The sequence below is a fragment of the Urocitellus parryii genome, chromosome 3 (assembly GCF_045843805.1).
Source record: "Urocitellus parryii isolate mUroPar1 chromosome 3, mUroPar1.hap1, whole genome shotgun sequence".
Taxonomy (NCBI): domain Eukaryota; kingdom Metazoa; phylum Chordata; class Mammalia; order Rodentia; family Sciuridae; genus Urocitellus; species Urocitellus parryii.
The window spans coordinates 1,102,505-1,129,035 of record NC_135533.1 but is presented as its reverse complement, the minus strand read 5'-3'; the positions used below and the strand labels follow the sequence as shown (position 1 = coordinate 1,129,035).

Genomic DNA, 26,531 nt, shown 5'->3' with positions numbered 1-26,531 from the left:
CTGAGTGACTGTGAGCTCTGACTCCCAGCCAGGAGGCACACACACACACACACACACACACACACACACACACACACACACACAGCGATTCCCTGCTACCGTAATGTGCCAGCACACCAGGACCTTCTGAGGCCCCCAAATCGCATGCCCAGGTGAGCTGCCAGCCTCCCAGAACCTTCCAGAGAAGAGTGGGGAGAGACCCAGTTCCTGGCCCAGTTGGAGGGGCCATGGCAATACTCTTCTCCCTCCTGGGTGTCCCTTGCCATCCAGAGCCCATCGGGCTGCTTCTAGGGCCAGACGGGCCAAGCCACCTCAGGGTCAGACAACCACATTTTGCAGCAGCAGCCAGGGGCAGCACCTGGGCCTAGTGGCTGCCGTCGACACCCACCATCCTGTGTTTTTACTGTCATTGCCACAGCGAGACGTGAGGCTGAGGTGTCCTCCTCTCCTGTGCCCTGAGCAGAGACAAGGACGAGACACAACTGCTACCACTGGCGTGACGCGGGCGATCTGAACACAGACCTGATGGCTCCAGGTTATCAATGACTTACTAGGTGTGCGGTGGCATTACAGTGCGCTAAAAAGAAATAAGCTGGAGTTTCAGAGGGACCACAGGAAGCTGGGGCTCGTGTCACAGCAGGGGCCAGGTGCAGCTGGAGTAGCCCTGCTGGTAACCGGAGACCCTGCTGGCCTCGTGGAGCCCTGAAGGGACACTCCTACCTGCAGCTGTCTCCTGGGAGATTGCCTGGCCATAGAGCTCCTGGTGAGGCAGAGGTGGGTCACAGGAAGAGGGCGGGACTCCAGATCCCTGCTCCCTGGCTGTTTTCCTGGGGCTCCTGGTGGGAGCTGTGCTCTGGGGCAGCCCAGCCCACAGTGACAGTAACCTGCCCGGTACGTGCCGGGGTGGGATCCTGCCCTGGTAGTCCACCTCTGTGCTGTCTTCCTGCCATGGTGCCCTCATGAGGAGTAGAAAGTCACATGGAGGTGGCCTCTCCCGTGCTGCCAGGGTCCCAGGCACTCATGGGGAGGGTGGTCCTCCATGTCCACTCCTCCTATTTCTTTTTCTTTCTTTTCATGAAGGGACTGATTAGTGGCGATTTTATTTTTTATTATTTTTCCATATTTTTGATTAGTGCATTTTAACTGTACATAATTATACATGGTGGGATTATTACATATTTATATGTGCATAAAATGTAACAAAGTGATTTATCAACGTCATTCCCCAGTATTTCTCCCCCTCCCCCCTTTCTCCACTGATCACCTTCCATTTTCATGAGATCTACCTGAACTTTCTTTCCCTTTTTCCTCTCTATGAAAGACAACATACAACCCTTGACCTGCTGAGTTTGGCTTATTTTGCTTAACAATGTTCCCCAGTTCCATCCATTTTCCTGAAAACGACATAATTCCACTTTTCTTTCTGGCTGAATAAAACTCCATTATATGCATACACCGTATTTTCTTATCCATGGACACCTGGGCTGGTTTCACAGCTCGGCTGTTGTGAACTGTGCTGTGTAGACCTAGGTATGCTTGTACCACTGCACTATGCCGACTTTGAATCTTTAGGATAAACACCACGGAGTGCTATTGCTGGGTCAGATGGTGGTCCCATGCCTAGTGTTTTGAGGAGCTCCACACTGACTTCCTTAGAGGCTGTACCAATTCACAGTCCCACCGTGGTGTAAAGTGGTCCTTTCTCACATCCTCTCCAGCATCTACTACTGTTGTATTCTTGATGCCTGCCGTTCTGACTGGTGTGAGATGATGTCTCAGGGTAGTTTTGATTTGCATTTCCCTGACTGCTAACGATGTTGAAATTTTTTTCAAATATTCTTGTTCATTTGTACTTCTTTTGAGAAGTATGTGTTTAATTCACTTGCCCATTTATTAATGAGGTTCTTTGGAATTTTTAGTGTTAAGTTTTTGAATTCTTTATATATTCTAGACATTAATTAATCCTCCATCAGAAGAGTAGTTAGCAAAGATCTTCTCCCAGTCTGCAGTTCTCTCTTCACATTGTTTCCTTTGCTGTGTGGAAGCTGTTTAATTGGATGCCACCCATTTATTAACTTTTGGCATAATTTCTGAGGTTTAGGGGCCCTGTTGAAAAGTTCTTGTCTGTGACGAGATGCTGGAGTGTTGACCCTATTTTGTCCTAGGAGTTAGAGTGTTTCCGGTCCAATTCCAAGGTTTTTTATTCACTTTGACTTAATTTTTGTGCCGGGTGAGAGATAAGGTTCTGGTCTCGTTCTTCCACGTATGGGTCATCAGTTTTCCGAGCACCATTTAAAAGACTGTCTTTCTTCACCCGATGTCTTGGGCACCTTTGTCAGGGATCAGATGACCATGTGTTTCTGTGGCCACACATGGCCAGGCTGGGTTTGCTCCATCCCCAGGGCCCACGAGGTCTCTCCCACATGACTTCTCTTGTCACCGCACCACATGTGAAACATGCCTTTTGTTGCTTCTCAGTGTGTGTTGGCGTGATCCTGGTTTTCAAAACTTCCAAGGCCGATCTCACTCACTCACGGCTCTTCTTGAGGCACTGTGCCAGAGGGCTCTGGGGCTAGGGGAAGAGGGGGTGCCCTTGTGCTCACTGGGAGCAAAGGCAGCCTCCTCCTGCCGAGGGACTCACTCACCCCACCCTGGCCCATCCCGCGCAGACCCCTCCCTGCAGCCTGACAGGACACACGCAGGGACTTCCCCTGAGGACTGGGAAGTGTACCTCCCCACCCATCTTGGGGGATACAGGTGTAACAGCAAAGGAAGGCCCCTCCACGAGCAGATGAGGCTCAGAGGGCAGAGCTGCACTCTTCTCTCAGCACGAGCAGCTGATGGGTGGCCCAGAAGGCAGCCCTGGGTGGTCACTCCTAGCCTCCTGCACAGGATGAAGCTCACGTCACTGTGTTTGAAGAACTGCACCTGATTCCCCTAAGTCAGTGGCTGGTCTACCAAGGCTTAAGCTGAGCTCTGTGGCCCCAGGACCCAGAGAATCCCAAATTATCAATTAGCCTGATGACGGGAGCCCAACCCTCCACCTGCCTTCCATGCCTGACACCTGCCCGAAAGCCTGGCAGAGGCAGGATGTGAGGTGACCCTCCTGGGCAGCAAGAGCAAGGCCACAGGCAGCCAAAAGGCTGTGGCAGCCAGGAGACCACAGTGCCCTCCAGGACTGGTCGCAGCAGGTGCAGCCCAGCTTCACGGGCACAGGGGCTGCAGCACCCAACGCAGAGACAAGCCTAGTGCAGCAGGCACATCACTATCTTAGAAAGTCACCCGCAGCAGATGCACGGCCAGGTTCTGCCGCCTCCACACACCAGAGGGGCCTGCCAGAGACCACTCCAGGCCCACCGCCACCTCACTGGGAGGATCACCATTCCAGGCCCTACAGAGTCCCTGCTAACGGGCAGCAAAGACCCCACACGCCCAGTCCGTCCTGCTCCTGGTGACAACTGGCTGCCATCTGGGAGTCGAAAATGATTGTGTCATGGTTCAGATGTGGTGTCCCCAAAACGTTCTCATGTGAGACGACACAAGGAGGTCTGGCGGAGATGACCCGGTAACCTCATCAGTGAATTCATCCCTGATGGGATTAACCGCGTGGTTAAGGCAGGTGGATGTGGCTGGAGGTGGTGGTTCATTGTGGTGTAGCTACGGGGTGCTTGTTTTGTGTCTGGAAACTGGAGTCTCTCTCCATCTGCTTCCGGATCAAAAAAGCTCATAAGCTGCTTCCCTCCACTACACTCTTCCGCCATGATGCTCTGCCTCACTCAAGCCCCAACAAATGGAAACAGCTGTCTGTGGATTGAGACCTCTGAAACCCCAGCCCCCAAATAAACTTTTCCTGCCCTACAGTTGTTCTGTTGGGTCTTTTAGTCACAGTGGCAAACAAGCTGACTAAAACAGATTGGGTGCTTTCAGTGGGGAACTGTCTGTCCCAAGGTACAACACACACACACCCACAAGTGTGCAAGACACACAACACACTGCACACAACATACCACACACACACTACATGCATGCTACAACATAAGTGTATGTGTGTAGCATATAACATAGAAGGGTCCACATGGTACACAACATACGACACACTACAAACAATATAAAGCACAGAATAAGTCACATAGACAAAGTCCATGACATATCACACGCCACATGGGGAACTACACAATGCACAACACAAACACTCCACAACACACAACATACCACAGAGAGCAACGTTCCCAGGGAAGGGAGAAGTTCACGGTGCAGAGTAACTGCCATCTTTATAATGGTGCATGCTGTGGGCGGTCCACCGACATCTCCTCTTTGCCTCCATGGTGCAGAGCCCAGCAGTCAGCACCTTCATGCGCCTGCCTGTCTCCACCGCAGGAGGGGACAGCACCACTGGGCGCCTGCCTGGCGCACACAGGTGGTCTGTGTGAAGGTTACAAGTGGGCGTTGTCCCACTAAAAGAAAGGCCTTGAGGCAGCTGCCTGCAGGTGACAGCAGAGCAAGATCTCTGTCCGTGGCTGGCGCAGCCCGACAACTCAGCCTGGCCTTGCAGCTGGCCCACAGCTTGAGCATGAAACCCTTCACCCAGCTGAGGGAGGCAACCATTTCTCCCCAGCAAAACCTGTGTGGCCACAGCCTGCAGGAGCTGGGGCAGGACTGTGGGGAGCTGGCGCAGAGCGAGGCCCTGGGGAGTGACAGAGAGGTGGGATCTGACCCCCTGCAGCCCCTTCCCCACTGGGGATGGTCACTGGACTAGCACAGGCTTGTGAAGGCAGGGGAGCAACAGGGAGGTGGGATCTGACCCCCTGCAGCCCCTTCCCCACTGGGGATGATCACTGGACTAGGCCACGCTTGTGAAGACAGGGGAGCGACAGTGAGGTGGGATATGACCCCCTGCAGCCCCTCCCCCTGTGGACGGTCACTGGACTAGCACAGGCTTGTGAAGGCAGAGGAGGGACAGGGAGGTGGGATCTGACCCCCTGTAGCCCCTTCCCCCTGTGGACAGTCACTGGACTAGGACAGGCTTGTGAGGGCAGGAGAGCGACAGGGAGGTGGGATCTGAACCCCTGCAGCCCCTTCCCCACTGTGGACGGTCACTGGACTAGCACAGGCTTGTGAAGGCAGGAGAGCGACAGGGAGGTGGGATCTGACCCCCTGCAGCCCCTTCCCCACTGGGGATGGTCACTGGACTAGCACAGGCTTGTGAAGGCAGGGGAGCGACAGGGAGGTGGGATCTGATCCCCTGAAACCCCTTCCCACTGTGGACGGTCACTGGACTAGCACAGGCTTGTGAAGGCAGGGGAGCGACAGGGAGGTGGGATCTGACCCCCTGCAGCCCCTTCCCCACTGGGGATGGTCACTGGACTAGCACAGGCGTGTGAAGGCAGGAGAGTGACAGGGAGGTGGGATCTGACCCCCTGAAACCCCTTCCCACTGTGGACGGTCACTGGACTAGCACAGGCTTGTGAAGGCAGAGGAGTGACAGGGAGGTGGGATCTGACCCCCTGCAGCCCCTTCCCCACTGGGGACGGTCACTGGACTAGCACAGGCTTGTGAAGGCAGGGGAGCGACAGGGAGGTGGGACCTGACCCCCTGCAGCCCCTTCCCCACTGTGGATGGTCACTGGACTAGCACAGGCTTGTGAAGGCAGGGGAGCGACAGGGAGCTGGGATCTGACCCCCTGCAGCCCCTTCCCACTGTGGACTGTCACTGGACTAGCACAGGCTTGTGAAGACAGGGGAGTGACAGGGAGGTGGTACCTGACCCCCTGTAGCCCCTTCCCACTGTGGACGGTCACTGGACTAGCACAGGATTGTGAAGGCAGGGGAGTGACAGGGAGGTGGGACCTGACCCCCTGCAGCCCCTTCCCCACTGGGGACGGTCACTGGACTAGCACAGGCTTGTGAAGGCAGGGGAGCGACAGGGAGGTGGGACCTGACCCCCTGCAGCCCCTTCCCCACTGTGGACGGTCACTGGACTAGCACAGGCTTGTGAAGGCAGGGGAGCGACAGGGAGGTGGGATCTGACCGCCTGCAGCATCTTCTCCATTGTGGACGGTCACTGGACTAGCACAGGCTTGTGAAGGCAGGGGAGCGACAGGGAGGTGGGATCTGACCCCCTGCAGCCCCTTCCCACTGTGGAAGATCACTGGACTAGCACAGGCTTGTGAAGGCAGGGGAGTGACCGGGAGGTGGGATCTGACCCCCTGCAGCCCCTTCCCACTGTGGAGGGTCACTGGACTAGCACAGGCTTGTGAAGGCAGGAGAGCAACAGGGAGGTGGGACCTGACCCCCTGCAGCCCCTTCCCCACTGTGGAGGGTCACTGGACTAGCACAGGCTTGTGAAGGCAGGGGAGCGACAGGGAGCTGGGATCTGACCATCTGCAGCCCCTTCCCCACTGTGGACGGTCACTGGACTAGCACAGGCTTGTGAAGGCAGGGGAGCGACATGGAGGTGGGATCTGACCCCCTGCAGCCCCTTCCCACTGTGGACGGTCACTGGACTAGCACAGGCTTGTGAAGGCAGGAGAGCGACAGGGAGGTGGGACCTGACCCCTTGCATCCCCTTCCCCACTGTGGATGGTCACTGGACTAGCACAGGCTTGTGAAGGCAGGGGAGCGACAGGGAGGTGGGATCTGACCCCCTGCAGCCCCTTCCCACTGTGGACGGTCACTGGACTAGCACAGGCTTGTGAAGGCAGGAAAGCGACAGGGAGGTGGGACCTGACCACCTGCAGACCCTTCCCACTGTGGACGGTCACTGGACTAGCACAGGCTTTTGAAGGCAGGGGAGCGACAGGGCGGTGGGATCTGACCCCCTGCAGCCCCTTCCCCACTGTGGACAGTCACTGGACTAGCACAGGCTTGTGAAGGCAGGGGAGCGACAGGGAGGTGGTATCTGACCCCCTGCAGCTCCTTCCCACTGTGGAAGGTCACTGGACTAGCACAGGCTTGTGAAGGCAGGGGAGTGACAGGGAGGTGGGATCTGACCCCTGCAGCCACTTCCCACTGTGGACGGTCACTGGACTAGCACAGGCTTGTGAAGGCAGGGGAGCGACAGGGAGCTGGGATCTGACCCCCTGCAGCCCCTTCCCACTGTGGACGGTCACTGGACTAGCACAGGCTTGTGAAGGCAGGGGAGTGACAGGGAGGTGGGATCTGACCCCCTGCAGCCCCTTCCCACTGGGGACGGTCACTGGACTAGCACAGGCTTGTGAAGGCAGGGGACCGACAGGGAGGTGGGACCTGACCCCCTGTAGCCCCTTCCCACTGTGGCCGGTCACTGGACTAGCACAGGCTTGTGAAGGCAGGGGAGCGACAGGGAGGTGGGATCTGACCCCCTGCAGCCCCTTCCCACTGTGGAAGATCACTGGACTAGCACAGGCTTGTGAAGGCAGGGGAGCGACAGGGAGCTGGGATCTGACCCCCTGCAGACCCTTCCCACTGTGGACGGTCACTGGACTAGCACAGGCTTGTGAAGGCAGGGGAGTGACAGGGAGGTGGGACCTGACCCCCTGCAGCCCTTTCCCCACTGTGGACGGTCACTGGACTAGCACAGGCTTGTGAAGGCAGGGGGGCGACAGGGAGGTGGGATTTGACCCCCTGCAGCCCCTTCCCACTGTGGACGGTCACTGGACTAGCACAGGCTTGTGAAGGCAGGGGAGCGACAGGGAGGTGGGATCTGACCCCCTGCAGCCCCTTCCCCACTGTGGACAGTCACTGGACTAGGACAGGCTTTTGAAGGCAGGAGAGCGACAGGGAGGTGGGATCTGACCCCCTGCAGCCCCTTCCCACTGTGGAGGGTCACTGGACTAGGACAGGCTTGTGAAGGCAGGGGAGTGACACGGAGGTGGGACCTGACCCCCTGCAGCCCCTTCCCACTGTGGACGGTCACTGGACTAGCACAGGCTTGTGAAGGCAGGGGAGTGACAGGGAGGTGGGACCTGACCCCCTGCAGCCCCTCCCCCTGTGGACGGTCACTGGACTAGCACAGGCTTGTGAATGCAGGAGAGCAACAGGGAGGTGGGATCTGACCCCCTGCAGCCCCTTCCCACTGTGGAAGATCACTGGACTAGCACAGGCTTGTGAAGGCAGGGGAGCGACAGGGAGGTGGGATCTGACCCCCTGCAGCCCCTTCCCACTGTGGACGGTCACTGGACTAGCACAGGCTTGTGAAGGCAGGGGAGCGACAGGGAGGTGGGATCTGACCCCCTGCAGTCCCTTCCCACTGTGGACGGTCACTGGACTAGCACAGGCTTGTGAAGGCAGGGGAGCGACAGGGAGCTGGGATCTGACCCCCTGCAGCCCCTTCCCACTGTGGACGGTCACTGGACTAGCACAGGCTTGTGAAGGCAGGGGAGCGACAGGGAGGTGGGATCTGACCCCCTGCAGCCCCTTCCCACTGTGGACGGTCACTGGACTAGCACAGGCTTGTGAAGGCAGGGGAGTGACAGGGAGGTGGGACCTGACCCCCTGCAGCCCCTTCCCACTGTGGAAGATCACTGGACTAGCACAGGCTTGTGAAGGCAGGGGAGTGACAGGGAGGAGGGATCTGACCACCTGCAGCCCCTTCCCACTGAGGAAGATCACTGGACTAGCACAGGCTTGTGAAGGCAGGGGAGCGACAGGGAGCTGGGATCTGACCCGCTGCAGCCCCTTCCCACTGTGGACGGTCACTGGACTAGCACAGGCTTGTGAAGGAAGGGGAGCGACAGGGAGGTGGGACCTGACCCCCTGCATTCCCTTCCCACTGTGGACGGTCACTGGACTAGCACAGGCTTGTGAAAGCAGGGGAGCGACAGGGAGGTGGGACCTCACCCCATGCAGCCCGTTCATACTGTGGACGGTCACTTGACTAGCACAGGCTTGTGAAGGCAGGGGAGCGACAGGGAGCTGGGATCTGACCATCTGCAGCCCCTTCCCCACTGTGGACGGTCACTGGACTAGCACAGGCTTGTGAAGGCAGGGGAGCGACAGGGAGGTGGGACCTCACCCCCTGCAGCCCCTTCATACTGTGGACGGTCACTTGACTAGCACAGGCTTGTGAAGGCAGGGGATTGACAGGGAGGTGGGATCTGACCCCCTGCAGCCCCTTCCCACTGTGGAAGATCACTGGACTAGCACAGGCTTGTGAAGGCAGGGGAGCGACAGGGAGGTGGGATCTGACCCCCTGCAGTACCTTCCCACTGTGGACGGTCACTGGACTAGCACAGGCTTGTGAAGGCAGGAGAGCGACAGGGAGGTGGGATCTGAACCCTGCAGCCCCTTCTCCACTGTGGACTGTCACTGGACTACCACAGGCTTGTGAAGGCAGGAGAGCGACAGGGAGGTGGGACCTGACCCCCTGCAGCCCCTTCCCACTGTGGAAGATCACTGGACTAGCACAGGCTTCTGCAGGCAGGGGAGTGACAGGGAGGAGGGATCTGATCCCCTGCAGCCCCTTCCCACTGTGGAAGATCACTGGACTAGCACAGGCTTGTGAAGGCAGGGGAGTGACAGGGAGCTGGGATCTGACCCCCTGCAAACCCTTCCCCACTGTGGACGGTCAGTGGACTAGCACAGGCTTGTGAAGGCAGGGGAGTGACAGGAAGCTGGGAACTGACAGCCTGCAGCCCCTTCCCACTGTGGACGGTCACTGGACTAGCACAGGCTTGTGAAGGCAGGGGAGCGACAGGGAGGTGGGAACTGACCCCCTGCAGCCCCTTCCCCACTGTGGAAGATCACTGGACTAGCACAGGCTTGTGAAGGCAGGAGAGCGACAGGGAGGTGGGATCTGAACCCCTGCAGCCCCTTCCCACTGTGGAAGATCACTGGACTAGCACAGGCTTGTGAAGGCAGGGGAGTGACAGGGAGGAGGGATCTGACCCCCTGCAGCGCCTTCCCACTGTGGAAGATCACTGGACTAGCACAGGCTTGTGAAGGCAGGGGAGTGACAGGGAGGTGGGATCTGACCCCCTGCAGCCCCTTCCCACTGTGGACGGTCACTGGACTAGCACAGGCTTGTGAAGGCAGGGGAGCGACAGGGAGGTGGGATCTGACCCCCTGCAGCCCCTTCCCCACTGTGGACAGTCACTGGACTAGGACAGGCTTTTGAAGGCAGGAGAGCGACAGGGAGGTGGGATCTGACCCCCTGCAGCCCCTTCCCACTGTGGAGGGTCACTGGACTAGGACAGGCTTGTGAAGGCAGGGGAGTGACACGGAGGTGGGACCTGACCCCCTGCAGCCCCTTCCCACTGTGGACGGTCACTGGACTAGCACAGGCTTGTGAAGGCAGGGGAGTGACAGGGAGGTGGGACCTGACCCCCTGCAGCCCCTCCCCCTGTGGACGGTCACTGGACTAGCACAGGCTTGTGAATGCAGGAGAGCAACAGGGAGGTGGGATCTGACCCCCTGCAGCCCCTTCCCACTGTGGAAGATCACTGGACTAGCACAGGCTTGTGAAGGCAGGGGAGCGACAGGGAGGTGGGATCTGACCCCCGCAGCCCCTTCCCACTGTGGACGGTCACTGGACTAGCACAGGCTTGTGAAGGCAGGGGAGCGACAGGGAGGTGGGATCTGACCCCCTGCAGTCCCTTCCCACTGTGGACGGTCACTGGACTAGCACAGGCTTGTGAAGGCAGGGGAGCGACAGGGAGCTGGGATCTGACCCCCTGCAGCCCCTTCCCACTGTGGACGGTCACTGGACTAGCACAGGCTTGTGAAGGCAGGGGAGCGACAGGGAGGTGGGATCTGACCCCCTGCAGCCCCTTCCCACTGTGGACGGTCACTGGACTAGCACAGGCTTGTGAAGGCAGGGGAGTGACAGGGAGGTGGGACCTGACCCCCTGCAGCCCCTTCCCACTGTGGAAGATCACTGGACTAGCACAGGCTTGTGAAGGCAGGGGAGTGACAGGGAGGAGGGATCTGACCCCCTGCAGCCCCTTCCCACTGAGGAAGATCACTGGACTAGCACAGGCTTGTGAAGGCAGGGGAGCGACAGGGAGCTGGGATCTGACCCGCTGCAGCCCCTTCCCACTGTGGACGGTCACTGGACTAGCACAGGCTTGTGAAGGAAGGGGAGCGACAGGGAGGTGGGACCTGACCCCCTGCATTCCCTTCCCACTGTGGACGGTCACTGGACTAGCACAGGCTTGTGAAAGCAGGGGAGCGACAGGGAGGTGGGACCTCACCCCATGCAGCCCGTTCATACTGTGGACGGTCACTTGACTAGCACAGGCTTGTGAAGGCAGGGGAGCGACAGGGAGCTGGGATCTGACCATCTGCAGCCCCTTCCCCACTGTGGATGGTCACTGGACTAGCACAGGCTTGTGAAGGCAGGGGAGCGACAGGGAGGTGGGACCTCACCCCCTGCAGCCCCTTCATACTGTGGACGGTCACTTGACTAGCACAGGCTTGTGAAGGCAGGGGATTGACAGGGAGGTGGGATCTGACCCCCTGCAGCCCCTTCCCACTGTGGAAGATCACTGGACTAGCACAGGCTTGTGAAGGCAGGGGAGCGACAGGGAGGTGGGATCTGACCCCCTGCAGTACCTTCCCACTGTGGACGGTCACTGGACTAGCACAGGCTTGTGAAGGCAGGAGAGCGACAGGGAGGTGGGATCTGAACCCTGCAGCCCCTTCTCCACTGTGGACTGTCACTGGACTACCACAGGCTTGTGAAGGCAGGAGAGCGACAGGGAGGTGGGACCTGACCCCCTGCAGCCCCTTCCCACTGTGGAAGATCACTGGACTAGCACAGGCTTCTGCAGGCAGGGGAGTGACAGGGAGGAGGGATCTGATCCCCTGCAGCCCCTTCCCACTGTGGAAGATCACTGGACTAGCACAGGCTTGTGAAGGCAGGGGAGTGACAGGGAGGTGGGATCTGACCCCCTGCAGCCCCTTCCCACTGTGGACGGTCACTGGACTAGCACAGGCTTGTGAAGGCAGGGGAGTGACAGGGAGCTGGGATCTGACCCCCTGCAAACCCTTCCCCACTGTGGACGGTCAGTGGACTAGCACAGGCTTGTGAAGGCAGGGGAGTGACAGGAAGCTGGGAACTGACAGCCTGCAGCCCCTTCCCACTGTGGACGGTCACTGGACTAGCACAGGCTTGTGAAGGCAGGGGAGCGACAGGGAGGTGGGAACTGACCCCCTGCAGCCCCTTCCCCACTGTGGACGGTCACTGGACTAGTACAGGCTTGTGAAGGCAGGAGAGCGACAGGGAGGTGGGATCTGAACCCCTGCAGCCCCTTCCCACTGTGGAAGATCACTGGACTAGCACAGGCTTGTGAAGGCAGGGGAGTGACAGGGAGGAGGGATCTGACCCCCTGCAGCGCCTTCCCACTGTGGAAGATCACTGGACTAGCACAGGCTTGTGAAGGCAGGGGAGTGACAGGGAGGTGGGATCTGACCCCCTGCAGTCCCTTCCCACTGTGGACGGTCACTGGACTAGCACAGGCTTGTGAAGGCAGGGGAGTGACAGGGAGGTGGGATCTGACCCCCTGCAGCCCCTTCCCACTGTGGACGGTCACTGGACTAGCACAGGCTTGTGAAGGCAGGGGAGTGACAGGGAGGTGGGATCTGACCCTCTGCAGCCCCTTCCCACTGGGGACGGTAACTGGACTAGCACAGGCTTGTGAAGGCAGGGGAGCGACAGGGAGGTGGGACCTGACCCCCTGTAGCCCCTTCCCACTGTGGACGGTCCCTGGACTAGCACAGGCTTGTGAAGGCAAGGGAGTGACAGGGAGGTGGGACCTGACCCCCTGCATCCCCTTCCCACTGTGGACGGTCACTGGACTAGCACAGGCTTGTGAAGGCAGGGGAGTGACAGGGAGGTGGGACCTGACCCCCTGTAGCCCCTACCCCTGTGGACGGTCACTGGACTAGCACAGGCTTGTGAAGGCAGGAGAGCAACAGGGAGGTGGGATCTGACCCCCTGCAGCCCCTTCCCACTGTGGAAGATCACTGGACTAGCACAGGCTTGTGAAGGCAGGAGAGCGACAGGGAGGTGGGACCTGACCCCCTGCAGCCCCTCCCCCTGTGGACAGGCACTGGACTAGCACAGGCTTGTGAAGGCAGGGGAGCGACAGGGAGGTGGGAACTGACCCCCTGCAGCCCCTTCCCCACTGTGGACGGTCACTGGACTAGCACAGGCTTGTGAAGGCAGGAGAGCGACAGGGAGGTGGGATCTGAACCCCTGCAGCCCCTTCCCACTGTGGAAGATCACTGGACTAGCACAGGCTTGTGAAGGCAGGGGAGTGACAGGGAGGAGGGATCTGACCCCCTGCAGCGCCTTCCCACTGTGGAAGATCACTGGACTAGCACAGGCTTGTGAAGGCAGGGGAGTGACAGGGAGGTGGGATCTGACCCCCTGCAGCCCCTTCCCACTGTGGACGGTCACTGGACTAGCACAGGCTTGTGAAGGCAGGGGAGTGACAGGGAGGTGGGATCTGACCCCCTGCAGCCCCTTCCCACTGTGGACGGTCACTGGACTAGCACAGGCTTGTGAAGGCAGGGGAGTGACAGGGAGGTGGGATCTGACCCCCTGCAGCCCCTTCCCACTGGGGACGGTCACTGGACTAGCACAGGCTTGTGAAGGCAGGGGAGTGACAGGGAGGTGGGACCTGACCCCCTGTAGCCCCTTCCCACTGTGGACGGTCCCTGGACTAGCACAGGCTTGTGAAGGCAAGGGAGTGACAGGGAGGTGGGACCTGACCCCCTGCATCCCCTTCCCACTGTGGACGGTCACTGGACTAGCACAGGCTTGTGAAGGCAGGGGAGTGACAGGGAGGTGGGACCTGACCCCCTGCAGCCCCTACCCCTGTGGACGGTCACTGGACTAGCACAGGCTTGTGAAGGCAGGTGAGCAACAGGGAGGTTGGATCTGACCCCCTGCAGCCCCTTCCCACTGTGGAAGATCACTGGACTAGCACAGGCTTGTGAAGGCAGGAGAGCGACAGGGAGGTGGGATCTGACCCCCTGCAGCCCCTTCCCACTGTGGACGGTCACTGGACTAGCACAGGCTTGTGAAGGCAGGGGAGCGACAGGGAGCTGGGATCTGACCCCCTGCAGTCCCTTCCCACCGTGGACGGTCACTGGACTAGCACAGGCTTGTGAAGGCAGGGGAGCGACAGGGAGCTGGGATCTGACCCCCTGCAGCCCCTTCCCACTGTGGACGGTCACTGGACTAGCACAGGCTTGTGAAGGCAGGGGAGCGACAGGGAGGTGGGATCTGACCCCCTGCAGCCCCTTCCCCAATGTGGACGGTCACTGGACTAGCACAGGCTTGTGAAGGCAGGGGAGCGACAGGGAGCTGGGATCTGACCATCTGCAGCCCCTTCCCCACTGTGGACGGTCACTGGACTAGCACAGGCTTGTGAAGGCAGGAGAGGGACAGGGAGCTGGGATCTGACCATCTGCAGCCCCTTCACACTGTGGACGGTCACTGGACTAGCACAGACTTGTGAAGGCAGGGGAGCGACTGGGAGGTGGGATCTGACCCCCTGCAGCCCCTTCCCACTGTGGAAGATCACTGGACTAGCACAGGCTTGTGAAGGCAGGAGAGCGACAGGGAGGTGGGACCTGACCCCCTGCAGCCCCTTCCCACTGTGGACGGTCACTGGACTAGCACAGGCTTGTGAAGGCAGGGGAGTGACAGGGAGGAGGGATCTGACCCCCTGCAGCCCCTTCCCACTGTGGAAGATCACTGGACTAGCACAGGCTAGTGAAGGCAGGGGAGCGACAGGGAGGTGGGATCTGACCCCCTGCAGCCCCTTCCCCACTGTGGACGGTCACTGGAATAGCACAGGCTTGTGAATTCAGGGGTCTACAGGGAGGTGGGATCTGACCCCCTGCAGCCCCTTCTCACTGTGGACGGTCACTGGACTAGCACAGGCTTGTGAAGGCAGGGGAGCGACAGGGAGGTGGGATCTGACCCCCTGCAGCCCCTTCCCACTGTGGAGGATCACTGGACTAGCACAGGCTTGTGAAGGCAGGGGAGCGACAGGGAGGTGGGATCCGACCCCCTGCAGCCCCTTCCCACTGTGGAAGATCACTGGACTAGCACAGGCTTGTGAAGGCAGGGGAGCGACAGGGAGGTGGGATCTGACCCCCTGCAGTCCCTTCCCACTGTGGAGGGTCACTGGACTAGCACAGGCTTGTGAAGGCAGAGGAGCGACAGGGAGCTGGGATCTGACCATCTGCAGCCCCTTCCCCACTGTGGACGGTCACTGGACTAGCACAGGCTTGTGAAGGCAGGGGAGCGACAGGGAGGTGGGATCTGACCCCCTGCAGCCCCTTCCCCACTGTGGACGGTCACTGGACTAGCACAGGCTTGTGAAGGCAGGAGAGCGACAGGGAGGTGGGACCTGACCCCCTGCAGCCCCTTCCCACTGTGGACGGTAACTGGACTAGCACAGGCTTGTGAAGGCAGGGGAGTGACAGGGTGCTGGGATCTGACCATCTGCAGCCCCTTCCCCACTGTGGACGGTCACTGGACTAGCACAGGCTTGTGAAGGCAGGGGAGCGACAGAGAGCTGGGATCTGACCCCCTGCAGCCCCTTCCCACTGTGGACGGTCACTGGACTAGCACAGGCTTGTGAAGGCAGGAGAGCGACAGGGAGCTGGGATCTGACCATATGCAGCCCCTTCACACTGTGGAAGATCACTGGACTAGCACAGGCTTGTGAAGGCAGGGGAGCGACATGGAGGTGGGATCTGACCCCCTGCAGCCCCTTCCCACTGTGGAGGGTCACTGGACTAGCACAGGCTTGTGAAGGCAGGGGATTGACAGGGAGGAGGGATCTGACCCCCTGCAGCCCCTTCCCACAGTGGAAGATCACTGGACTAGCACAGGCTTGTGAAGGCAGGGGAGCGACAGGGAGGTGGGATCTGACCCCCTGCAGCCCCTTCCCACTGTGGAAGATCACTGGACTAGCACAGGCTTGTGAAGGCAGGGGAGCGACAGGGAGGTGGGACCTGAACCCCTGCAGCCCCTTCCCCACTGTGGACGGTCACTGGACTAGCACAGGCTTGTGAAGGCAGGGGAGCGACAGGGAGGTGGGATCTGACCCCCTGCAGCCCCTTCCCCACTGTGGACGGTCACTGGACTAGCACAGGCTTGTGAAGGCAGGAGAGCGACAGGGAGCTGGGATCTGACCATCTGCAGCCCCTTCACACTGTGGACGGTCACTGGACTAGCACAGGCTTGTGAAGGCAGGGGAGAGACTGGGAGGTGGGATCTGACCCCCTGCAGCCCCTTCCCACTGTGGAAGATCACTGGACTAGCACAGGCTTGTGAAGGCAGGAGAGCGACAGGGAGGTGGGACCTGACCCCCTGCAGCCCCTTCCCACTGTGGAGGGTCACTGGACTAGCACAGGCTTGTGAAGGCAGGGGAGTGACAGGGAGGAGGGATCTGACCCCCTGCATCCCCTTCCCACTGTGGAAGATCACTGGACTAGCACAGGCTTGTGAAGGCAGGGGAGCGACATGGAGGTGGGATCTGACCCCCTGCAGCCCCTTCCCACTGTGGAAGATCACTGGACTAGCACAGGCTTGTGAAGGCAGGGGAGCGACAGGGAGGTGGGACCTGAACCCCTGCAGCCCCTTCCCCACTGTGGACGGTCACTGGACTAGCACAGGCTTGTGAATTCAGGGGGGCTACAGGGAGGTGGGATCTGACCCCCTGCAGCCCCTTCTCACTGTGGACGGTCACTGGAGTAGCACAGGCTTGTGAAGGCAGGGGAGCGACAGGGAGGTGGGATCTGACCCCCTGCAGCCCCTTCCCCACTGTGGATGGTCACTGGACTAGCACAGGCTTGTGAAGGCAGGGGAGTGACAGGGAGGTGGGACCTGAACCCCTGCAGCCCCTTCCCCACTGTGGACTGTCACTGGACTAGCACAGGCTTGTGAAGGCAGGGGAGTGACAGGGAGCTGGGATCTGACCCCCTGCAGCCCCTTCCCACTGTGGAAGATCACTGGACTAGCACAGGCTTGTGAAGGCAGGAGAGCGACAGGGAGCTGGGATCTGACCCCCTGCAGCCCCTTCCCACTGTGGATGGTCACTGGACTAGCACAGGCTTGTGAAGGCAGGAGAGCGACAGGGAGCTGGGATCTGACCCCCTGCAGCCCCTTCCCACTGTGGACGGTCACTGGACTAGCACAGGCTTGTGAAGGCAGGGGAGCGACAGGGAGCTGGGATCTGACCCCCTGCAGCCCCTTCCCACTGTAGAAGATCACTGGACTAGCACAGGCTTGTGAAGGCAGGGGAGCGACATGGAGGTGGGATCTGACCCCCTGCAGCCCCTTCCCACTGTGGAAGATCACTGGACTAGCACAGGCTTGTGAAGGAAGGGGAGCAACAGGGAGGTGGGATCTGACCCCCTGCAGTCCCTTCCCACTGTGGACGGTCACTGGACTAGCACAGGCTTGTGAAGGCAGGGGAGCGACAGGGAGCTGGGATCTGACCATCTGCAGCCCCTTCCCACTGTGGAGGATCACTGGACTAGCACAGGCTTGTGAAGGCAGGGGAGCGACAGGGAGGTGGGATCTGACCCCCTGCAGCCCTTCCCACTGTGGACGGTCACTGGACTAGCACAGGCTTGTGAAGGCTGGGGAGCCACAGGGCGGTGAGATCTGACCCCCTGCAGCCCCTTCCCACTGGGGAGGGTCACTGGACTAGCACAGGCTTGTGAAGGCAGGGGAGCGACAGGGAGGTGGGACCAGACCCCCTGCAGCCCCTTCCCACTGTGGAAGATCACTGGACTAGCACAGGCTTGTGAAGGCAGGGGAGCGACATGGAGGTGGGATCTGACCCCCTGCAGCCCCTTCCCACTGTGGAAGATCACTGGACTGGCACAGGCTTGTGAAGGCAGGGGAGCGACAGGGAGGTGGGATCTGACGCCCTGCAGTCCCTTCCCACTGTGGACGGTCCCTGGACTAACACAGGCTTGTGAAGGCAGGGGAGCGACAGGGAGGTGGGACCTGACCCCCTGCAGCCCCTTCCCCACTGTGGACGGTCACTGGACTAGCACAGGCTTGTGAATTCAGGGGGGCTACAGGGAGGTGGGATCTGACCCCCTGCAGCCCCTTCCCACTGTGGACGGTCACTGGACTAGCACAGGCTTGTGAAGGCAGGGGAGCGACAGGGAGGTGGGATCTGACCCCCTGCAGCCCCTTCCCCACTGTGGATGGTCACTGGACTAGCACAGGCTTGTGAAGGCAGGGGAGTGACAGGGAGGTGGGACCTGAACCCCTGCAGCCCCTTCCCCACTGTGGACTGTCACTGGACTAGCACAGGCTTGTGAAGTCAGGGGAGTGACAGGGAGCTGGGATCTGACCCCCTGCAGCCCATTCCCACTGTGGAAGATCACTGGACTAGCACAGGCTTGTGAAGGCAGGAGAGCGCCAAGGAGCTGGGATCTGACCCCCTGCAGCCCCTTCCCACTGTGGACGGTCACTGGACTAGCACAGGCTTGTGAAGGCAGGGGAGTGACAGGGAGGTGGGATCTGACCCCCTGCAGCCCCTTCCCCACTGGGGATGGTCACTGGACTAGCACAGGCTTGTGAAGGCAGGGGAGCGACAGGGAGGTGGGACCTGACCCCCTGCAGCCCCTTCCCCACTGTGGATGGTCACTGGACTAGCACAGGCTTGTGAAGGCAGGAGAGCGACAGGGAGCTGGGATCTGACCCCCTGCAGCCCCTTCCCACTGTGGACGGTCACTGGACTAGCACAGGCTTGTGAAGGCAGGGGAGCGACAGGGAGGTGGGATCTGACCCCCTGCAGCCCCTTCCCACTGTGGACGGTCACTGGACTAGCACAGGCTTGTGAAGGCAGGGGAGTGACAGGGAGCTGGGATCTGACCCCCTGCAGCCCCTTCCCACTGTGGAAGATCACTGGACTAGCACAGTCTTGTGAAGGCAGGAGAGCGACAGGGAGCTGGGATCTGACCCCCTGCAGCCCCTTCCCACTGTGGACGGTCACTGGACTAGCACAGGCTTGTGAAGGCAGGGGAGCGACAGGGAGGTGGGATCTGACCCCCTGCAGCCCCTTCCCCACTGGGGATGGTCACTGGACTAGCACAGGCTTGTGAATTCATGGGGGCTACAGGGAGGTGGGATCTGACCCCCTGCAGCCCCTTCCCCACTGTGGATGGTCACTGGACTAGCACAGGCTTGTGAAGGCAGGAGAGCGACAGGGAGGTGGGACCTGACCCCCTGCAGCCCCTTCCCCACTGTGGACAGTCACTGGACTAGCACAGGCTTGTGAAGGCAGCGGAGTGACAGGGAGCTGGGATCTGACCATCTGCAGCCCCTTCCCCACTGTGGACGGTCACTGGACTAGCACAGGCTTGTGAAGGCAGGAGACCGACAGGGAGGTGGGATCTGACCCCCTGTAGCCCTTTCCCCCTGTGGACTGTCACTGGACTAGCACAGGCTTGTGAAGTCAGGGGAGCGACAGGGAGCTGGGATCTGACCATCTGCAGCCCCTTCCCCACTGTGGAAGATCACTGGACTAGCACAGGCTTGTGAAGGCAGGAGAGCCACAGGGAGGTGGGATCTGACCCCCTGCAGCCCCTTCCTACTGTGGACAGTCACTGGACTAGCACAGGCTTGTGATGGCAGGGGAGCGACAGGGAGGTGGGACCTGACCCCCGTAGCCCCTTTCTCACTGTGGACGGTCACTGGACTAGCACAGGCTTGTGAAGGCAGGAGAGCGACAGGGAGGTGGGATCTGACCCCCTGCAGCCCCTTCCCCCTGTGGACAGTCACCGGACTAGCACAGGCTTGTCAAGGCAGGGGCGCGACAGGGAGGAGGGATCTGACCCCCTGCAGCCCCTTCCCACTGTGGACGGTCACTGGACTAGCACAGGCTTGTGAAGGCAGGGGAGCGACAGGGAGGTGGGATCTGACCCCCTGCAGCCCCTTCCCACTGTGGACGGTCACTGGACTAGCACAGGCTTGTGAAGGCAGGGGAGCGACAGGGAGCTGGGATCTGACCCCCTGAAGTCCCTTCCCACTGTGGACGGTCACTGGACTAGCACAGGCTTGTGAAGGCAGGGGAGCGACAGGGAGGTGGGATCTGACCCCCTGCAGCCCCTTCCCCACTGTGGACGGTCACTGGACTAGCACAGGCTTGTGAAGGCAGGGGAACGACAGGGAGGTGGGATCTGACCATCCGCAGCCCCTTCCCCACTGTGGAAGTTCACTGGACTAGCACAGGCTTGTGAAGGCAGGAGAGCCACAGGGAGGTGGGATCTGACCCCCTGCAGCCCCTTCCCACTGTGGACGGTCACTGGACTAGCACAGGCTTGTGAAGGCAGGGGAGCGACAGGGAGGTGGGATCTGACCCCCTGCAGCCCCTTCCCCACTGTGGACGGTCACTGGACTAGCACAGGCTTGTGAAGGCAGGAGAGTGACCGGGAGGTGGGATCTGACCCCCTGCAGCCCCTTCCCCACTGTGGACGGTCACGGGACTAGGCCAGGCTTGTGAAGGCAGGGGAAGATACCTGAGCAAACACACCCAGAAGTGGAGAGTCAAGTCACACGCAGGAACACCTCGGCATGTGACCACACACCCTGACATGCACTCACACCACATTCGCACACCCTCACACACCCATACACTCACATACCCATACACATCCTCACACACAAGCATACACATCCTCACATGCCCTCACACATACATGCTTGTGTACACATGCACTCACATGCAAGCACACATGTCCACACCTACACCTACCTATGCACTCATACATGCACATGAATGCACACACACTCTCATACACACAATTACACATGTATACACACACCCAAAGCACAGACACATGTGTGCAGTACATGGCTTCCAGTACTGGAGACGGCGCCAGGTAGAGCAAGGGTCAAAGGTGGGGCTCCCTAAGGAGGAGGCCGGAGAGGGCCGGCTGCTCCCAGAACTCAGTGCAGGACACCTGCACGCTCTCCTCACTACTTTCAGTTCACCATAAGACAAAGAAGGACACGTGGCAGGCAGGCAGCCTCCCTGTGAGGTGACGTGGTCCTGCTGCTGGGAATACTCGATGGGTCCTTGTCACAGGCCGGAGCCTGCATGGCCACGGCACTGGGGCACCACTCCCGCCCTGCATGTGGGCATCCCAGGAGGGCTGCCTGGCCAGGGCGCCACCCTGACAGCCCCAGTGACTCTGGCTCACAGCCACAGGGCAGCCAGGCCTGGCGGGTGGGTCTGGTCACCGCACTTGGTAGCCCAGCCCCTGTCCAGAAGCTCCAGGCAGGAGCCCGGTCACGCTGCGTGCTGCCTCCCCACCTGCGCTCCGCAGGCACCTCCACTAGGCTTTTTACTTCAGACACTTGAAAATAAAAGGGTCTCCCCACTTCACGAGGCGCGCCCTCCTGCCAGGACTGGGCACAGGAGCTACGCTGGATCCCTACTCACTCGTTTCCTGTCACGATGTAGCCTGAGTCCTCGTCCTCGGAAGACTCCACCTGCAGCTGCAGGCCCTCGCTAGGCGGGGCCCGGGCCCCGGCCCTGGGGCTCTGCTCCTCCTGTAGGGCCCCTGGAACCCAGGCCTGCAGCACCCCGAGCCCAGCAGCCCGGGGCTGGGAGCTTGGCTGCTCCGGCAGTGGTTTGGAGTAGGTGTGGCTCTTCACATTCTCCACCCCAGCATCCTCCTCTTCCCAGGACAGGGAAACCTCGGGCTCCTCCGGTCTCTTGGCTTCTGTTTTAGGGTGCTCTTCCAGAGTGGGGGCTTCAGGCAAGAGTGGAGACCTGTGATCCTGCACACGGTCCCCAGGGGAGGCACTCAGGAGGCTGACCTGGAAGAAGGAAACTCCTGTGAGACCACATCCACAACGGTGGCCTCTGTACAGAAGACACGTTTGGAACTAAGTCACCGGAGGCGGAATGGGTGGCCTGAAACGGCAACACGGGAGGAGGCCGAGCCTTTTCCCTGGGCCTGTGTCCAGCATCATATTCACATGTGGAATGGCTGGCCACTCAGCAGGACTTCCTGGAGAGCCCGACTTCATCGTCAGTGTACATGTTAGACTCTGTGTTTTAAAAACAGCCTCTGAGATTGCAAGATCTCACTCCTCCAGGAGCAATGAACACACAAAAATAATAAATGAGTACAATAATTTACATTTACTGAGCTCTTACAAATACAAAAGCTCCATACTAGGCACTTTAAGAGCATAAACTCACCCAATCTTCATGAAAGCCTAGGAGTTGTGAACTCCATTCACCCCCATCCACAGGTGGGAAGACTGAGCATGGAGGTGCGCCCACAGCGTGTCATGGGGACCCATGCTTCCCATCCACAGAAGGCAGGGTCTCTGGTCCTCATGGGGGCAGCACTCACCCAGCTTCATCCCCAGCCCTGGACACAAGGCTCCTTGGCCCTCTTAATGGCATTCTGACCGAGGAATGTGATGGTCACAACATGAGCACTGACCACAAACCAGAGGTGGACTTGTGAACACATCTCGCTGATCACCCCAGCCCATGATGAGTGCTACTCTGATCGGTGATCTGCCGAGGTCAGACATTATACGATCCGCATGGACCACAGAGACTGTGACGGGCAGATCCAGAGTCTGAACTCAGGTCTAACGATGCCCCCGATGTCAGCTCAGCAGCATGACATGGCCTCCTGGAGGCCATGCAGCAGGGTGGTTTTAAACAAGACATGTGACATGTGACATTAGACAGAAACAGGAATCAACTTGCTTTACCCAAACACATTTATCTAGGAAATTAAGGAAGGGCCCTGAAGGGAATCTTTCCCTTTTTGACTAAGTATCATTCATAACTTCTCCTTTTGTGGTTTTCAATATTTAAACAAAACAGTAGTTTGGTGAAGATATTTGCTTAAATCTGGATCCTGAATCACAACAGTGCACAGTGCTTAAGTTACCAATGGCTTCAGAACAATAACCTTAGGCTTTTTGAAGGAAAGGGGATAATATTCTCACTTAGGTGGCATTTCACACTAAGAGGAAAAGGAAAGAGTTGGTAAATGAGTAAGAGCTCAGGACACCCAACTGTTTTTTGAAAAAAATTGATTGAAAATGCAGTCCAAGCAGTAACCCTAAACCCTAACCCTGACCCTGACCCTGAACCTAACCCTAACCCTAAACCCTAACCCTGACCCTGACCCTGACCCTAACCCTAAACCCTTAACCCTGACCCTGACCCTGACCCTGACCCTGAGCCTGACCCTAACCCTAACCCTGACCCTGACCTTGACCCTGACCCTAACTCTAAACCCTGACCCTGACCCTGACCCTAACCCTAACCCTGACCCTGATCCTGACCCTAACCCTAACCCTAACCCTGACCCTAACCCTAGGAGACAAGCAGCAGTGGGAGGGGTCCAGCATCCCACCCGGCCGCAGCCTCGGGATGCCACCTATCTCCTGGCCCCCACTTGCTAAATTCAGAAACTATTTCCGGACCCACTTCTCCCTTTGCCACTCAGACAGAGTGCCCACCACTGTCAGGATTTAAAATCCATGTTTCCTTCCTTGCTAAGCCATGACGGTGATCTAACAAGAGAACTGCTCGCCCGAGTTGTCTCTCCCCTCCAACAACAGCTTCAAGGAACCACAAGATGACACTGGCCCTGCTGAGTCGGCTTCTGCATCTGTGTGCTGTGCACGGAGAAGCCAGGCTCCTGGGCGAGGGTAACCAAAAACTAACACAGCCCACAGGACCGTGGAGGTGACCAGAGAGAAGAGACCTCACAAAACCTGTGCATGCACTGGAGGGAGAAGCGCTGCCCAGCGGACCCTTCTGAAGGACAGCAGGCCCACACCTGCACCACCGAGCCTGGGCCTCCACAAGGCACCTCAGCTGAGCAACTGCTTATGGAATCTCCACCACCTGAAATCTAGTCCAAGTCAACTGCTGCCAGCAGCCGCCAGGTCAGCATGCAGCCAGGCCACCAGCTCTGTCCAGCCAGGCACTGCAGGCACGACCCTGTGGTCTGGGGAACAGACCTGTGCTGTCCTCGTTTGGTCTTGGCATCCCCAGGCAGGGAAATCCTGAGAATATCAATGTTGTTCATCTCTTGTGTCTTTTTAATTTTCTATGATGGAAGCATATTAGCTTAGAATCTGAAAACAGTATCTTTATGTATCCTAGCATACACAATGCTGTATGCACTTTTTACGCTTTTCTCAATTTTGACATTATGAGGATTTCTCCTGTACTTTCCAGGGGGAAAAACACCAGGCATAAATGTTGGAAGCCTTGAACAGAAAGATCTCGGTCCACCCCTGGGTTTTACATAAGCCACTGTGCATGCAGCATCCATGTTACCTCATGGAAACGCCCATCCTTCTTGTCCGCGAGAGCTTCGTCACCTGTAGGAGACAGGAGCATTAGCCACATCCCACAAGACATGAGCAAAGGTGTCACAGTGTGTGAAAAGACGTCCTGGAGCCCCTCTGAACAGAAGGCATACTTCCTGTGCTGGCCCCACTCCTAGCATGACACAGTGTCCGAGAAACATCCATAAAGCAGATGTCTCTCCAGCTCCACCAGAGGCAAGAAGTCAGCACCAGCTGGCCTGCCAGCTCCTGGCCCTGGGCTTCAGCACCCTGTACCCTCAGCAGAGCCCACTGAGCCTGCACAGCCAACTCTTCCAAGCCACAAAGAGCAGTGTCCAGCCAGGATGGCTGCACGTCCACTGACTCAGGTCATCCGGCTTGGGCAACAATTCTCTCCAGGTAAACGCCCTACACACGACCTACCCCCGATGTGCTGCACCCAAGCCACATATAGGCTCCAGGTCCCCTCCTCCCTGAAGCCTGCTGGGCAGGCCTTCTGTGGGCAGATGTGCACTGGTGGTGGCCCAGCGCGTACCTCACTGTGGCGAGGCCACTTTCCCTTTCTGTGTTTCCTACCGCAGAACCCAGTGAGCCTGCGTCCCGACCCAGAGGAGAAGGCCTGTTCCCTGACCTGGCTTTCAGCTCCTGTTCTTAGACACCCACCACCTACCAGGCATCGAGTTGGCAATTTGCTAGGGCTCCAAGAACTCTGGGAGCAATCCGTGGGGCAGGGCTGGTCACAGAACACCTGTCTGCCAGTGGCTGCCTAATCAGTAAGGCAGCAGGGAGGTGATATCCATGGCCCCCGGCAGCTGCAGATGGTGGGCACAGGCAGTCAGATGAAGCCCCCTGGCTCCACTGTTCAAATGTTTGGCAACACCTATTCCCAGGATCCAAACAAAGACGTGGCCTCACCCCGGGCTTCCTACTGCTAAGGCTCAGCACCGAGGAGCTCACCTCATGGCAGAGCCACCTGCCACTCAGCGTAACTGCTCCAGAGGCTCAGCTGGAAAGAAGGTTTTAGAGCAAAACCTCAGACAGATAAGACCATTCATAGGAACTCCTCCTCCCCGCAGGAAGAAAGCATTTCAGCCTGCTGAACGGCAGGCCTAGTGCCACATAGGACCACATCCCTGCCCTGAGTCCACCCGAATGCCGAGGGCCTGGGGAGAGGAGGTCACCTTGGATGGCTGCTTCAGGCCCTCTGCCTGCCCCTCAGCTGGTCTCCCTCTGGGCACTCACCTGGCCTGGGGCCTGCAATTGTGCCCACCATCTCCTCCAGTTCCAGGGGGCCCACGGGCTTCACTTGAGCTTGGCGCTGCCACAGGTCCTTCAGGAGACTCCGAAGGAGCACATCTGGAGGACAGAGAAGCCACTGTAGGTGGGTCCAGCTGTCACAGGGAGGGCCTGTTGGGCAGGCAGTGGTGCCGTCCCAGGAGGACCACACACCTGTGGAGCAGGCCACGCAGGCCGCCAGGCCGCACCACTGCTAGGGGGACGGGCAGGCAGCCCCAGGGGGCAGGGTAGAGGCCGCCCCGGGCGTGGGTGCAGTGTGCCGGTGAGGCAGCCCCCAGCTGGTCCTGCCGGCTCCTCTCAGGTTCAGCCCAACGACCCCCAGATGTTTACACAGAACCTGACAGAGGTCTTTGCACTATAAACCTTTAAGATATAAAAATATAAAACTTCGCATTTTCTAAAAAGGTTAAAAATATCCTTCATATTTATTTTTAATCATTAACAGAGGTAAACCCAATTGTTTGCTGTTTTTTTTTTTTTTTAAGGATAAACCCAAATTACATCTTTTGGGAGAAAGAAAACCTGAGTAATTCTGAGCAAAACGTGTCAAGAATGTATTTTTGAATCGAAAATCAATAAAATGTGAAGGAATAAGAAGAAAAACAACACCAACAGCTTCACACAGAGGTACCCCAGGAGCACGCTGCTCCCCAAAGGCACTCAGCAGGACAGGCCGGGACTGCGTGGGCGTGAGAGGTTCAGGGGTGCTGAAGGAAACGCACTGCTGGGGAGGGCTGGCAGAAAGTGGCGCCCTGCCAGCGCTCTGGTCACCAGAGCGTGAGCTCCTGGTCTCTAGAACCACTGCAACTTGCAGAGCCCAGGAGTCCACCTGAGACTCCACGGTGGAATCCCTGCCACCCTGACCTGGTGCCACCCTGACCTGGTGCCAGCAGCCCAGGGGGGCGGGCCCTTCTCGCATTTCCCCACTG

General features: G+C 59.0%; 1 protein-coding gene across 1 annotated transcript in view; it reads right to left on the bottom strand.

Moving 5' to 3' along the window:
• The window catches only part of Ptprn2 (protein tyrosine phosphatase receptor type N2), a 794,381-nt gene that overhangs the window by 442,982 nt on the left and 324,868 nt on the right, over nucleotides 1–26,531 (bottom strand). The window contains exons 7-8 of the mRNA XM_077795880.1: nucleotides 25,549–25,662; nucleotides 21,410–21,806 (exon numbers count right to left, since the gene is read on the bottom strand). Coding sequence (XP_077652006.1) covers nucleotides 21,410–21,806; nucleotides 25,549–25,662 — 511 coding nt within the window. The remainder of the gene's footprint in view (nucleotides 1–21,409; nucleotides 21,807–25,548; nucleotides 25,663–26,531) is intronic.